Source organism: Schistocerca cancellata, chromosome 9, assembly GCF_023864275.1.
Source record: "Schistocerca cancellata isolate TAMUIC-IGC-003103 chromosome 9, iqSchCanc2.1, whole genome shotgun sequence".
Classification (NCBI taxonomy): Eukaryota; Metazoa; Arthropoda; class Insecta; order Orthoptera; family Acrididae; genus Schistocerca; species Schistocerca cancellata.
Genome location: NC_064634.1, coordinates 180112404 through 180129140, shown reverse-complemented (window position 1 = coordinate 180129140; position 16737 = coordinate 180112404). Strand labels below are relative to the sequence as shown.

General features: G+C 44.5%; 1 protein-coding gene across 1 annotated transcript in view; it reads left to right on the top strand.

The window, feature by feature from the left end:
- Nucleotides 1-16737, top strand: part of LOC126101100 (scavenger receptor class B member 1) — a 414784-nt gene that overhangs the window by 332172 nt on the left and 65875 nt on the right. Inside the window, exons 3-4 of the mRNA XM_049911775.1 lie at nucleotides 1331-1422; nucleotides 16271-16431. Of these exons, the coding sequence (XP_049767732.1) occupies nucleotides 1331-1422; nucleotides 16271-16431 (253 nt within the window). The remainder of the gene's footprint in view (nucleotides 1-1330; nucleotides 1423-16270; nucleotides 16432-16737) is intronic.

Sequence of the window (16737 nt, the reverse complement as noted above, 5' to 3'; positions counted from 1 at the left end):
AATCCCGCGTCCGGCCATCCTGATTTAGGTTTTCCGTGATTTCCCTAAATCGCTCCAGGCAAATGCCGGGATGGTTCCTTTCAAAGGGCACGGCCGACTTCCTTCCCCGTCCTTCCCTAATCCCATGAGACCGATGACCTCGCTGTCTGGTCTCCTTCCCCAAACCAACCAACCTTAAATAATTGAATTTATTGACGTATTTCAGTAACATTCTGCTTAGACAAGAGATAAACTGATCGTTTATTATAAGAACACATCTGTAAACGAATGCTATTCGTCCGTATATCGAATTTAAATGAACAGTTGTTGCTCTTCCACAAATGACCATAGCACTAAGTAGCAGTTATTGTGAATTTCATTGTAAGTCCAGTAAGTCATAATTGTGTAACCAGTAGTAAAGAGTTTCACAAAAGCTTCCACGGTTATCCTACCGTCGCAACAGAATGCGTTTCCATTTTGTCGTAACTGTTTTGAGACGACAATGAGGATTTTCTGCTTTTCTGGTGATAAAGAACTTAATTATTTTTAACAATGTTGCAGACTAGTTGTTACTGTTTGAGATGACATGAGTGCATTCTGTCTAAACATTGTTCACAGACTTCCTTGGGATTAAAGTGGACAGATAAAGTATCTTCCTGCAGCCGCGAGTGTGGGTGCAGTATTCATAGGCCAGCAAACTCACACTCTGGATCTTTTATAGTCTCGAACACCCACGTATAAAGTAGCTCCAAACGACTGATTACTTCACAAATGATTTAACGTGGTAAATATTTGAATCTAAGCATGTAAGTGAGATAAGTTTATGAATTCTGCTTGAAGTTCTTTGGAAGTCGCGAAGTGCTCTCGTATTCAAATTCTGGATGAATATAGTCTGGGTTACTTGCATGTCGTGACCTACGTTGCCTCAACGTATTTCTAACTTTAATACTTCCCTCGCTGTGTTGAACTTTTACATAAGATTACACCTCTCAATGAAGAGAAAATAACAGCACTTTAAATTTTTAAATTTCGTCAGTAACTACACGAAGTGTTGAAAATCAAATTTTTGTCGTCTCTGGAAACGGTTAGTTTGGCAACCAGGAACTGGAGCCGTGCACCACGAGCCATGAACCGACTTAGTCGATTAGTGATACAATAGATTATTTGCGTGGTGTCCACGTCGCGCCAGGATCATATGTGAGAGCTGCAACACACCACAATTAAACTTAATTCTTGTACAGATCTGCAGCGCGAACACATTTTTGACACACGTCGAACTAATTATTTTTCGTATCTTCTCCTGTGTACCTTTTGCTTTGCACGGTAGACTTACGTCCATTTGTTGTTGCAGGTCGGCTTGCCGTGATCGTGGTGGGCGTCTTCACTCTGGTGCTGGGTATCATCCTGTCCACCATCCCCTGGGCGGACTACATCATCCTGAAGGTGAGGACGCAGCCGCTGTTAACTACAGGCGGAACAAAGCTCGCATTTGGCCAGGTCCTAACAGTTAATCACTCCGCTTGCTCCATGACTTTTTTTCCCATTACGTGTTTCATATCCACTGCAGATTGGTAGCAGTTTATTTGGCTACTTCAAAGGAAATGTTTTCAGTAATATTAAACATGAATAGTCTACGTGGTGCTGCCATCATCTCGAAACACTGGTTTTTTTTATGCGATTGTAAAATTATACGCTGGGATGCAATTTTCGTATGATTTGTCACTGCCAAGTAACATAGCTCTATGAAACTTGCAGCATATATAGAAAGAACTGCTACGGTGTAGTAAAGGGGACAACTGAAAGAAATAGGCAACGATAAGAACAGAAATGACACTTCTGTTCAAAGACAATAATTGCTCTAAAGCCACCGCAGTTACTGATGATCACCTGTACATTATGAGGTGCATTCAAGTTCTAAGGCCTCCGATTTTTTTTTTTTATCCGGACTGGAAAAGCATAGAAACATGCGCATTGTTTTAAAATGAGGACGCATTCATTGTCAATACGTCCCAGAGATGGCATTACCGTACGGCAGATGGAATTTTACCGCCAGCGACGAGAATGAGAACTGTTTTAAATACTTAAAATGGCGGCGTTTTCCTTACTTGAACAGCGTGCAATCATTCGTTTTCTGAATTTGCGTGGTGTGAAACCAATTGAAATTCATCGACAGTTGAAGGAGACATGTGGTGATGGAGTTATGGATGTGTCGAAAGTGCTTTCGTGGGTGCGACAGTTTAATGAAGGCAGAACATCATGTGACAACAAACCGAAACAACCTCGGGATCGCACAAGCCGGTCTGACGACATGACCGAGAAAGTGGTGAGTATTGTTTTGGGGGATCGCCGAATGACTGTTGAACAGATCGCCTCCAGAGTTGGCATTTCTGTGGGTTCTGTGCACACAATCCTGCATAACGACCTGAAAATTCGAAAAGTGTCATCCAGGTGGGTGCCACGAATGCTGACGGACGACCACATGGCTGCCCGTGTGGCATGTTGCCAAGCAATGTTGACGCGCAATGACAGCATGAATGGGACTTTCTTTTCGTCGTTTGTGACAATGGATGAGACGTGGATGCCATTTTTCAATCCAGAAACAAAGCGCCAGTCAGCTCAATGGAAGCACACAGATTCACCGCCACCAAAAAAATTTCGGGTAACCGCCAGTGCTGAAAAAATGATGGTGACCATGTTCTGGGACAGCGAGGGCGTAATCCTTACCCATTGCGTTCCAAATGGCACTACGGTAACAGGTGCATCCTACGAAAATGATGTTTTGAAGAACAAATTCTTTCCTGCACTGAAACTAAAACGTCCGGGAAGGGCTGCGCGTGTGCTGTTTCACCAAGACAACGCACCCGCAGTTCGAGTTAGTGTTACGCAACAGTTTCTTCGTGATGACAACTTTGAAGTGATTCCTCATGCTCGCTACTCACCTGACCTGGCTCCTAGTGACTTTTGGCTTTTTCCAACAATAAAAGACACTCTCCGTGGCCGCACATTCACCAGCCGTGCTGCTATTGCCTCAGCGATTTTCCAGTGGTCAAAAGAGACTCCTAAATAAGCCTTCGCCGCTGCCATGGAATCATGGCGTCAGCGTTGTGAAAAATGTGTACGTCTGCAGGGCGATTACGTCGAGAAGTAACGCCAGTTTCATCGATTTCGGGTGAGTAGTTAATTAGAAAAAAAATCAGAGACCTTAGAACTTGAATGCACCTCATACAGTGGGCGGGACATGGTTCTTAATACGGTGTTTAATCAACACGGATGTCCGCCCCAAATAGCTGAATGGTACCGAGCGAGGTGGTGCAGTGGTTAGCACACTGGACTCGCATTCGGGAGGACGACGGTTCAATCCCGCGTCCCGCCATCCTGATTTAGGTTTTCCGTTATTTCTCTAAATCGCTCCAGGCAAATGTCGGGATGGTTCCTTTGAAAGGGCACGGCCGACTTCCTTCCCCGGCCTTCCCTAATCCGATGAGACCGATGACCTCGCTGTCCGGTCTCCTCCCTCAAACAAACCAACCCTCAGACACACATCACAAATTCTGCCGGCACGGTAGCTCAGCGTGTTCGGTCAAAGCGCTGGTTGGCCTCTGTAATAAAAAAAGAAAGTGAAAGGATGAACAACGAACCTGAACGAATGTCATGTGACGTCCGCAACGACCGAACACAACAATCAACAACGAACACAACGCAAAAAAAATGGTAAGCGTGAGGGATTGTCAATCCCCTGGGTCCGTGTTCTATTCCCGGCTGGGTCGGGGAATTTTGTCTGCCCAGGGACTGGGTGTTGCGCTATCCTCATCATCATCATCCTATCATCCTCATCGACTGCAGGTCGCCGAAGTGGCGTCAGATTGAAAGACTAGTAACCAGCGAACGGCCTGTCCGACGGGGGGCCCTAGCCATACGATTAAATAAATAAAACAACACGGATGACAGTGTATGGTTTGCAGCGTCCTCCCATGCTGGCCACAACGCTGGTAACGAGTTATTGTGATAGGATGTTCAGTTCCTCCATCAGCGCGATTGACTGCTGCTGGATGGTCGTTGGGCATGTGGACGTGCAGCATTACGTATCCAATGGTACTTAAGTCTGAGGAGGTGAGGGAACGAGTAGGCCAGTCCATAGGCCAAATACCCTCTCGCCCCAAGAGCTGCTCCACCTGCGATGTTCGATGCGGTCGTGCACTGTCCTCTACAAAAATGAAGTCAGGGCGAAGCGCACCACAGAAAAGATATACATAGGGAAATAGTAAAATGCAACGATGATGTTGACCGGAGAGTGTACTGGTTCAAAGATTTGGAGGTGAGCACGTCCGTGCAACATCATGCCACCCAACAATATAACATCTGGAGCACCAAAGCGATCATGTTAGACAATATTCGTGGTCGCATTACGTGTACTCAGCTCCCTCCACATGGGCGTGTGTCCAGAATCACTGATCAGACCGAATGTGCTCTCATCCTAGAAGAGTACGCGGCCCAGCTCTCGTTGCTCTTGGCACCATCGCAAACGGTGCCGCCATTATGCGGATGTCAAGGGAACATGACGTACTGGTCGCGGGCAAAGAAACCACCACTAGGCAGTCGCCGCTGTGCAGCGCGAGATTGCGTGCCTTGCAGCCCTGTTAAATGTGTTTCCAGTTTCAGCCACCGGTCTCTTCTCGTCTGTTGCACAATGTAGCGGTCAACTACTGCTGCAGTTAACCGTGGTCGACCATCTCCTATCCTTTGGGCACAGTGCATGTGGTTCAGAACGCTGCCATGCACCTGAAACAGTGCTGTGACCACTACCAGTATCCTGGGCTACAATCGTCACCATTCATCGATCCTACAGTTTCCTGCCCATTATTACCCGCGTGAAATAATCCGCACGTTATCGCCGGCCATTTTGTAACGAAGACCACCACAGTGCACCGTAACTGCTAGCTGTGAAACGTCCCCTTAGAAAAATTACACAAGACTGTGCTTAAACTGACACAAAATATTTTTTTAGGGCAACGCAATCTGACTTTCAGTAATCCCTGCAAGAGAATGGCCCTGAATAAATTAACCTATACGTTTCACAAATCACTTACCTCACAAAAATCTTCGTTACTGGAACTACTGCAACACAGCGAGCGCTACTACTGCCAGCTAAATAAAAGATTCAAACTACGGAAGGCACTAACTACTGATAGGCATAGTTAGCAAATGAAAGATTTTAATAGAGAACAAACAATGTATTTACCTTAATAGTCATAATATATATATATATAGCAGTTCATGCCATCCAGTCTTACAAATTTCAAAACTCCGCCATTTCTCTCCCCATATCCACCACTGCTGGCGGCTCACCCCCAATTGCGCAACGCTACGCGCCGTTAACAGCCAACTGCCCAACACTACAATGGCAGACAACAATGCAAACTAGCCACAGACTGCACACAGCACAGCCAGTGATTTTCAGACAGCGCGCTACGTGGCGTTACCAATAAGAAAACCTAAACAGCCTACTTATAGCTGATTGACGAAAACAGCAAATGGCTCAAATGGGTCTAAGCACCATGGGACTTAACATCTGTGGTCATCAGTCCCCTAGAACTTAGAACTACTTAAACCTAACTAACCTAAGGACATCACACACATCCATGCCCGAGGCAGGATTCGAACCTGCGACTGTAGTAGTCGCGCGGTTCCGGACTGAGCGCCTGAACCGCTAGACCACCGCGGCCGGCTACCACTAGTCAAAGCGCTGTAGAATGAATGGGGATTCGTTCCCCACAACTGCAGCCGTATACTACATTCGATTACGAAAGCTCAAGAGTACGTAAATCGACACTTGCACGTCGACATGTTGGTCGTGCACTGTGGGAAGAGAAACTACCTTCTGCACACGCACTCACTTCCATGGTCGGATCTCAGAGTGTTTGATTTTGTTGCCGTCGAATTCCTTCACTAAAAATATCTGGATTGCGTCCTCCCACTTCCAGTGATAATGCCAGAATTAGAAGATACATTCCCCACGACTAGAAGAACAACATACCAGTTTTTTCAGGCTGTTTAAGATAGTTTGGTGCGTGTAGCTGTCGCGTTACACTTAGGCCTCATAAAGGAAGCGTCTGAGGTACTCGTAAGACTTCTATTTTTCTTACTTCAAATGGTGGGTAGATTGCGATGTGTTGGCAAAAACAAAGCCATATGACTTTGTCCATTACTGACTCTGTACCTCGTTAAATGGTAGACTTGTTAATATTTGCTCTTTGCGGAAAAATGTTGGAAATATTACCACCGTCCACTTGGGATAGATAAACCAGAGATTGATACCAACCGTCGCCTTTGATGAATGATGTCATCAAAACTACTAAAACTCAACACAAACATGATTGCAAAATAGCGACTGTGCTAAAACTCGTCCCATGGCACGAAAATGTAAATATCGAAAAAATCATACAAATCATTTAATAATAAATATTGAATCTAACCGGGCAAACGCGGGAACTTCGAGGTCTTGTGCTGTGACACACTAAAATCTAAAATAATATCACTAAGGTAACAAAATATACAAAACAAACAGAAAATCACGTTGCAATGGTAGAATCAAAGACACAAAAAATACAACATTACAGAGAAAACAATGTAATTGGTACGGCAAAATCTTAACTTGATCTATATACACTGAAGAGCAAGCGAATTCAAAAATAGAGATATGTAAACAGGCAGAATACGGCGCTGCGGTCGACAACGGCACTGTAAGAGAACAAGTGTCTGGCCCAGTTGTCAGATTGGCTGCTGCTGCTACGATGGCAGGTTATCAAGATTTAAGTGAGTTTGAACGTGGTATTATAGTCAGCGCACGAGCGACGGGGCACAGCCTCCCCGAGGTAGCGATGAAGTGGGGATTTTGCCGTGCGACCACTTCACGAGTGTGCCGTGCATATCGGGAATCCGATAAAACATCAAATCTCCGACATCGCTGGGGCCGGAAAAATATCCTGCAGGAACGGAACCAACGACGACTTGAGAGAAACGTTCAGGGTGACGTAAGTGCAACCCTTCTGCAAAATGCTGCAGATTTCAATACTGGGCCATCAGCAAGTATCAGCGAGTGAACCATTCAACGGAACAGTGTCGATATGGTCTTTCAGAGCCGAAGGCCCACTCGTGTATCCTTGATGACTGCACGAAGCAAATCCTTGCGCCTCACCTGAGCCGGTCAACACTAAAATGGGATTCTTGATGACTGGAAACAAGTTGTCTGGTCGGACGAGTCTCGTTTCAAATTGTATCGAGTGAATGAACGTGTACGGGAATGGATACGACCTCACGAGTCCATGGACCCTGCATGTCAGCAGGGGACTGTTGAAACTGGTGGAGGCTCTGTAATGGTGTGGTGTGTGTGTGCAGTTGGAGTGACATGGGACCCCTGATACGTCTAAATGAGATGCTGACTGGCGACACCTGCGTAAGCATCCTGTCTGATCACCTGGATCCATTTATGCCCATTGTGGATTCCGACGAACTTCGGCAATTTCAGCGGAACAATTGACACCCTACACGTCCAGAATTGCTACAGAGTGGCTCCAGGAACACTGTTCTTAGTTTAAACGGCCCAGACATGATCTTTACTGAGCATATATGGGATGCCTTGCAACGTGCTTTTCAGAGGAAATCTCCCCCCCTCCCCCCTCCCCCTCCCCCCCCCCCCCCCCACTCACAATCGTACGGATTTATGCACAGCCCTAGCCCTGCACGATTCAAGGTGTCAGTTCACTCCAGCGCTACGTCAGACATTAGTAGAGTCCATGCCATGTCATGTTGCGGCACTTCTGCTTCCTCTCAGAGGCCCTACACGATATTAAGCAGGTGTACCAGTTTCTTTGGCTCTTCAGTGTAGCTCAAATGAAAAATCAGATAAAATACAGTTGGCCAAAAATCGCCACGTCAAAGAATTATGGCAACTAAAAATCACTTAACCTATATAGCTCAATCGAAAATCCTGATGCCAAATACAGACGACCCCAAACTGGTAGCAATAAATATTTTCACGAAATTCTAATCACCGACTTTCTCCTCTGAAGGCGAAAAAATTCTGTCGACGCCCACATAAAAAGGGAGAAATGATCATTGTAACTAGAGAAATCCGAGTTCGCACGGGTGGATTTAGGCGTTCGTTTTTCCCAGGCCCTGTTCGAGACTGGAACGCTTGAAGGTGGTCCGGCGAAACCTCTGCCAGGCACTTAAATGTGAACTGCAGAGTAGTGTTTTAGATTGAGGTATTATGTGTATGTGCTACACAGATAATGGCATGTGCTAAACATTTCTCAGGACGTTCGACGTATCTATAACAATGTAGAGCCGCGTCAGTATCCGAAAACTGAAAGTTTAATGCGAATGAGAAGCTAATCGCGTGCGTAGAGTCGCATCCATGAAAGACAGCTGGATCCACATGTATTATTCTGTGCCAGAGTTGCGGTCAATAAATGCGCTAGCTCTTTCAGTGGTTCGCCTCTGGTGAGTCATAATTTTGCACGGCGATGCCTGCTCTAGCAGAGCACTGAGACGACGTTCGCAACACTGTGGACTCTATTTATTGACACTTTCGACTTAACAAAACCCCACACTGCGAAATACTACGCTATTAAAGAGACAATCGCCATCTAGGCAAATCGGGGCCAGGATAGCGGCAGCACGAATGACTTTGCGCCACTTACCGAGAAGCAGGTGCGCCGGTCACACAATCACGTCTCTATCTCCCCCCCCCCCTTTTTCCTCCTCTCTCTCTCTCTCTCTCTCTCTCTCTCTCTCTCTCTCTCCACACCTCCCCCCTCCTCCTCCTCCTCCTCCTCCCCAGCCCCCCCTCTTCAGGCCGCAGACAATTGCAGAGGTACCTGCCGCGTGTTCCGGTAGCTGAACCAGCTGTAGTGCACCTCAAAACTATCGAAAACAGTGGAATACTATAAGAGACACAGATACACAAATGACCAACTTACAAAGCATAGCGATATTAAACTGGGAGATGAGATATGTTCATTTGTGTCTAACCAAGTAGTAGGCTTCATTTCATTGGCAGAATACTGGGCAACTGCAATTTGACAACGAAATAGACCACGAAACATTTAGCGTGTACGCAAGCTACGAGAAGGCAGCGAAAATGAAGAGCAGCTCATGACTTTCAAAATAAATAATTATTTAAATAGAAATGTGTTCTATAATGTTTTCAAATCATACTAAAAAGTATGTCACATACAGACTCCTAAACCCATACAGATAATTATTAGAATTTTTGACTGTAAATATTTAATACCTATGAAAATACCGGTAAAATAAAACGAAAGATGTGGGTGCACGCCAGCAGATAATTTGAGGAGGAGAACTATTCATGCAATAATTGTGTAATGCTTGCACCTGACGTTTTTCATTTTAAACCTCATAAGTATTTTCATACCTATTAAAAATTATCTTTTAAATGCTTTCCTGATTTTTTTAGTGTGTGTGTGTAATTTATCAAAGAATTTTAAATATTTTCATGAGAATTTGATATTTAGAAAAATGTATATTTGTAGATATTACCAGCTCTTTACCCAAGGCGTCACCTGTGTACACGTATGTATGCCACATATACGAGTATTACTCACATCTTCTCCTCCCCCTCTTTCAGTTTCTCCCCTCTCTCTTCTCTTAGCTGTGCCCATCTGGTCGCAGTCCACCTGGACACATTCAGATATCGCCCTCACACCAGTTCTGCAGAACAGGGAGATGTCAGGCTTCATCAACCTCTTTCAACCCATACCCCTATCCCTAACGAACAGAAGAATAGGAAAGCGAGTTAAAATTTCATTGTAACCCAGTTCGGATTTTTGTTTAAAATTTCAAGTCTGTAGCTCATCGGGAAGATAGTTTAAAATCTATTGCACAAATCGTACGGAATGCAGACAGACAAGAAAGCGTCCAAAGAAAAACTTGTTAAAATAAGTTAGTGCTGGTATTGCCTCTGAAACGCACTGGGCCAACAGAAGACAGCGCGAAAATAAATATAAACAGACTGGTCAGCGAAATGGCAGCGAAACTATCGTAACACTGTGTGATTTCTCAGGACTCCTCTCTGTGGTAGAGTAATAATGTTCTTCCAGGTGTTCAGCCGAATTGTTGTTTCCAATTTCCGGACAATATTTCGATGAACTACTCAGTCTTCTCCTTCGGGTGCTGTAAATTGCACCGCTAAGTGAACATGCTGGCTGGACTCCACCTCGGCTGTGGGTGAGATATATATATATATATATATATATATATATATATATATATATATATATATATATATATATATATATGTGTGTGTGTGTGTGTGTGTGTGTGTGTGTGTGTGTGTAGAAGCAAAGAGAAGGTAGGGCGAGTGTAGTGATACAGGGCAGAGCAGCGCGCGGCTTTCAAAATAAAAATAAGCCAACGTGCACCACTATTCATCGTTGAGCTGACGTACGATACGCCCTTTGACGCTCTTGTTTTTCCAAAGCCCACATTAAAACTGGGTGCTAAAGACTCTGTTCCATAGAGCTCTAACACTTCCTCTTAAGAAGCACCTCACTGAAGAATTAAAATACCTGCGGATACAGTTCCCAAGGAATTTCTAATCAGATCGTCAAATTAAATCGATGTTTAACACAATATCTACAACACCTGCGAAACAGTTTAAAACTAAGACAGATAAGGAGAAATGCTGGTCCAGTATCTGCAAAAATTGGTCGATTCATACGGAAACTTGGTATCCAGTGTATTTGCCTCCCGCCGACAAACATAAAAATGCCATCTTTGTAACATTAAAGAGGATCTAGGCCTCAGAAAGATGGGTGTGTATTTCATACCGTGCAAATGTGGCATATCTCACGTTCGGCAGACTGTTAGAGAAGTCGAGGAGAGATGCAAAGAACATCGACAAACCCGACTAAAACAAGCAAATCAGCTCTCGCTAGGGACCATCTCTAATATAATCAAGAAATAAAATATGGTGATTTAGAGTCTATCGAGTTAAATATGTCAGAAAACCTGCTAAACAAAGGCGGAGGTTTAAATTTAAAGAAGGCTTTGGGCCTGGAATTCAGTTTAAGTTCTTCCCGTCCATCACGCCCACTAAAGCTGAGAAACGCTGAGTAATTGTGCGAGCTCTGAAAAACAAGAGCATCAAAGGGATCTGTACACTGTTGGCATGTTAGATGTTTAGTCTGTAGCCAGTTGTCGAAAAGGTTACATGTGTTTGCTTACGAATGGCGATTACTAAACTGATGGAGCAGAGAATTTTGCCTTACCGTTCGCTATAAAAGTGGATCAGAGTGTTTGTATTAAATTTTGCTATAAAATAGGAAAAAACGTAAGTTTTAGACATGTTGAATATTGCTGTTGGTGAGTCTGGTACGAGTAAACCAAGGATTTACGAGCGGTATAAGCGTTCCCGATATGGCTTTGAAGGAGCTGAAAATGGCACACGTTCTGGACGCCCCAGCACATCCACGCAACAGCACATCCACTCGCAAACATGGAAGGAGTGAAAGCCGGCCGGTGTGCCCGAGCGGTTCTAGGCGCTACAGTCTGGAACCGAGCGACCGCTACGGTCGCAGGTTCGAATCCTGCCTCGGGCATGGGTGTGTGTGATGTCCTTAGGCTACTTAGGTTTAGGTAATTCTAAGTTTCAGGAGACTGATGACCTCAGAAGTTAAGTCGCATAGTGCTCAGAGCCATTTGAACCATTTGAAGAAGTGAAATAAATTATTACGAACGATCGCCGAATCACAATCGGAGAAGTTTATGATGATGTCAGCGTATCGACTGGCTCATGCCATAAAATCTTTTCAAATGTTGTTTTATAAACGTGTGACAGCAAAATTTGCGCCAATGGAAGTTACTCAGGAGTTGCTAAATGAAGTCAACAACGAGGCAAAACTACAGAAACGTGTCATAACAGGTGACGAAACACGGCTGTAAGCGTATGGCGACGAAACGACGACTCAGTGGTCCCACTGGAGGCAGGCTGGATAGACAAGACCGAAAAAAGTTGGGCAAGTGCGGTCGGATGTGATGGCTCTGCTCACTGTTTTCTTCGATTTTAACGACACAGTGCTTGAAGAGTTCTTGCAAAAATCCAAATGATCAATAAGGAGTACTATCTAAAAGATCACAGTTTGCGGACAGTCATGTGAAAGAAAACGCCCGGATCTGTTATGAAACAATTCGAGGCATTTGCATCAAGATAACGTACCTGCTCACACCTAATTGCTTGTTCGTGAATTTTTTACGAACAGCATCACTAATGATCCCTCAGCCCTCATATTCGCCAGGTATGGCACCGTGTAACTCTTTTCTGTTCCTAAAAAAAAAGAGAATCTTAGAGACACCGTTTCATAAGCTTAGATGAGATTAAAAGCGGATAGCTGAAAGAGCTAAGTGCTATCCCAAAGATAGAGTTTCAGAAGTATTTAGAGGATTAGAAGAAACGCTGCAAATGTACATAGTATCTAATGGTGACTGCAGTGAAGAAGATAACATCAATGTAGACGAATAAATAAATTTCTTTCCAAAAAAGAACATTCCCCGAACACACCTCGTACACACCATTTAACTGCCATGACTGAGTTCAGCATTGGAGGGTCACATGATCTCCTGGTACCAGTTCTACACGGACTACATAGCTGCAAAGTGAACAGCGTGCTTTTTTTTTTAAAGGGGTGGCTATATTTTAATAAAATTACCTTAATTCTGTATGGTTTTTTTTTCAAACTGCACTATTGGCCATTAAAATTTCTACACCACGAAGTTGACGTGCTACAGACGCGAAATTTAGCAGACAGGAAGAAGATGCTGTGATATGCAAATGATTACCTTTTCAGACCATTCACACAAGGTTGGCGCCGGTGGCGACACCTACAACGTGCTGACATGAGGAAAGTTTCCAACCGATTTCTCATACACAAACAACAGTTGACCGGCATTGCCTGGTGAAACGTTGTTGTAATGCCGCGTGTAAGGAGAAGAAATGCGTACCATCACGTTTCCGACTTTGATAAAGGTCGGATTGTAGCCCATCGCGATTGGGGTTTATCGTATCGCGACACTGCTGCTCGCGTTGGTCGAGATCCAATGACTGTTAGCAGAATATGGAATCGGTGGGTTCAGAAGGGTAATACCGAACGCCGTGCTGGATCCCAACGGCCTCGTATCACTAGCAGTCGAGATGACAGGCATCTTATCTGCATGGCTGTAACGGATCGTGCAGCCACGTCTCGATCCCTGAGTCAACAAATGGGGACGTTTGCAAGACACAAACCATCTGCACGAACAGTTCGACGACGTTTGCAGCAGCATGGCCTATCAGCTCGGAGACCATGGCTGCGGTTACCCCTGACGCTGCATCACAGACAGGAGCACCTGCGATTGTGTACTCAACGACGAACCTGGGTGCACGAATGACAAAACGTCATTTTGTCGGATGAATCCAGGTTCTATTTATAGCATCCTGATGGTCGCATCCGTGTTTGGCGACATCGCGGTGAACGCACATTGGAAGCGTGTATTCGTCATCGCCATACTGGCGTATCACCCGGCGTAGTGGTATGAGGTGCCATTGGTTACACGTGTCGGTCACCTCTTGTTCGCAGTGACGGCACTTTGAACAGTGGAGGTTACTACCCGTGGCTCTACCCTTCATTCGATTCCTGCGAAACCCTACATTTCAGCAGGATAAAGCACGACTGCATGTTGCAGGTCCTGTACGGGCCTGCCGTGGCCAACACATTCTCCAGATTTCTCACCAACTGAAAACGTGTGGTCAATGGTGGCCGAGCAACTGGTTCGTCACAATACGCCGGCCACTACTCTTGATGAACTGTGGTATCGTGTTGAAGCTGCATGGCCAGCTGTACCTGTACACGCCATACAAGCTCTGTTTGACTCAATGCCCAGACGTATCAAGGCCGTTATTATGGCCAGAAGTGGTTGTTCTGGGTAGTTATTTCTCAGGATCTATGCACCCAAATTGCGTTAAAATGTAATCAAATGGTTCAAATGGCTCAGAGCACTATGGCTTAACTTCTGAGGTCATCAGTCCCCTAGAAACCAAACTAACCTAAGGACATCACACACATCCATGCCCGAGGCAGGATTCGAACCTGCGACCGTAGCGGTCACGCGGTTCCAGGCTTTAGCGCCTAGAACCGCTAGGCCACCCCGGCCGGCAAATGTAATCACATGTCAGTTCTAGTATAATATTTTTGTCCTGTGAATACCAGCTTATCATCTGCATTTCTTCTTGGTGTAGCAATTTTAATGGCCAGTAGTGTACATTTAGAATAACTGCTTGGAGAGTTTCCAATACAACGGTTGTTGTCTTTTCGAACGGAAACCAACCTAGAAAGTAAGACAAGTCAGTTTCAGAAACGCGTCGCTTTCCGCCTGTGACGGCCAGCACGCAACGCAGGCGGGATGCGACGGCTTCCCCGCTGTGCAGTGACTGCAGTCGAGTGACGGCCAGCTGCTTAGTGCACACGCTGGAGTGAAACCGCCGAAATTACTGTAATGGAGAAGATCCTTCCCCTACCAGGGACGGCAGCAGTTCAGCATCTGCCAGTACATGTCCGTCTGGTGTTTCGTGCGACAGGCAACGAATCCTTCAGCTGTCTCCGCCATTTGAGAAAATTGTATCCATTGTGCTGCCGACGCCGTGATTAGCGTTTTTGGGAAACAGTGCTTACCAGTCTCCTGAGTTTTGACCTTCAAAACGTTAACTGCAAGTTCACTTACAAGCACTTCATAGCAATTTCTTCACCGCTGAGGTAAATAATAAAAAGAAGCCATTGACCCTCGATTGAGGTTTCTATATATTATGTCTGGCATGAAACCAAGGAACATGAAATGTTACAGAAAGTACAGGACTCAATTATGTGAACTGTAGACGATTGTAATAATAATAATAATAATAATAATAATGTCGTGTGACTAGGGCCTCCCGTCGGTTAGACCGTTCGTCGGATGCAAGTCTTTCGATTTGACGCCACTTCGGCGACTTCCTCGTCGATGGGGATGAAATGATGATGATTAGGGCAACACAACACCCAGTCCCTGACCGGAGAAAATGGTCGACCCAGCCGGGAATCGAAACCGGGCCCTTAGGATTAACATTCTGTCGAGCTGACCATTCAGCTACCGGGGGCGGACGACGATTGTAATGCAAGCAACCAAAAACTGTAGTACAGTCATGAGAGACACACGAAAAATGTACAAAGTAATATAAAGAGATCTGACCAATGTAAAATTAGAAACATCAGAATACCAAAAGCCCTAAAATTGGAGTACCTTTACACTTATCGGCAAACTAAATGCGACATTATTAATTTTTCCAGGCAATCACCCCTGAAGCCTTAAGAGTTCACATTGTTCCTAAAATGAAGTGCGAACCTTATTCCAAATTACAGATCACCAAAGCTATAAACTCTGCAGTAATTACGCTTGTACGTCATAATTCTGTGCGTACTGGCGGATATGAGAGAGAGGGGGGACGAAGAACTCGAAGGTAACCTATGAAACGTTGAAGAGCTGTGACCGTGGGTCTACTATCAATGCCATGTCCCTCTTAGACTTTCACGCTGCTCAGTTATATCTCAGTTTCACGAATTATAGGATGCACATTGATTATATTCAATAATTTTGATGAACAACGCTTCTACAGTATAGCCTCTGTTTATTAGAAAAGAATTACAACGTAACAATACTCCATTCGCATTCGCGTTCATTATTTTCACAATACTATTTCTCTCGAGTTACTACCGTTTTGGAAATTTCTGCATGAGAATTATTGAAGTTCGGATGAAATGTCGTATTTAGTAGTTAATATTTCGCATCTTGTACACGTGATTTTCAGTCTTCGACAATCTGAAAAACTCTCATTTACAGCAAATTAATGTCCAATGGATCTCCTCTTCCTAAAGAACTTGGCTCCCTCCCCGGCCGATATTTATAGTACTTTTACAAGGCAAGGAAATAACAGTGCATCAACAATAATTCGTTGATCGGTAAGTTTTCCCAACATTAACACATCAGACTCATCCTTCCGCAAAAACTGAGCTAAGCTTCACCAGAGCCTAAAAAAGGAGACAAATAAAAAAATTTAAAATAAACCAGATCCTCCTTACTGGCAGTATTTATAGTTTAACGATAAGCTGCGCGCTTCCTGACGTCAAGCGCCACTGTGACAAAGAAGTATCCTTACGACTAGTAACAAGTAACAATGCTTACGGTAGCGTATGGTTTCGTGTTGCAGCATCTTCGGCTGTGGAATGGAACCATCAGTTACCACTACTGGCAGAAGCCAGGCGTTATCCGACTAACTAAGGTCTACGTATTCAATGTCACCAATCCTGATGGCTTTCTCAACAACGGCGAGAAACCTATACTCGTCGAAGTGGGTCCTTTTGTCTACAGGTAAGTCTCATTTCTTCATGTGTTCCTTTAGTCATTTACGTCTAGCCTTCAAAATCTGTTTTTAAATCTAGTACTAAAATTAGTGACTCTCGAAAACAGTAATGAAGTAAGTCTTTTATTCAGGACAATTTTGTATTTAGCTGCGGCGTATTCTCGACCCATAGGAAGACAAACACAAAATTTTGTAAAAAGTAATTTATTTGTCAAAAATTTTCTAGAAGTTTTCGGAAATGGTTAATTAGGCACTGGAAAGACCTAGCGAGGGGAAAGTTGTAGAGGCCGTTTAAGATTAATATACCTGAACAG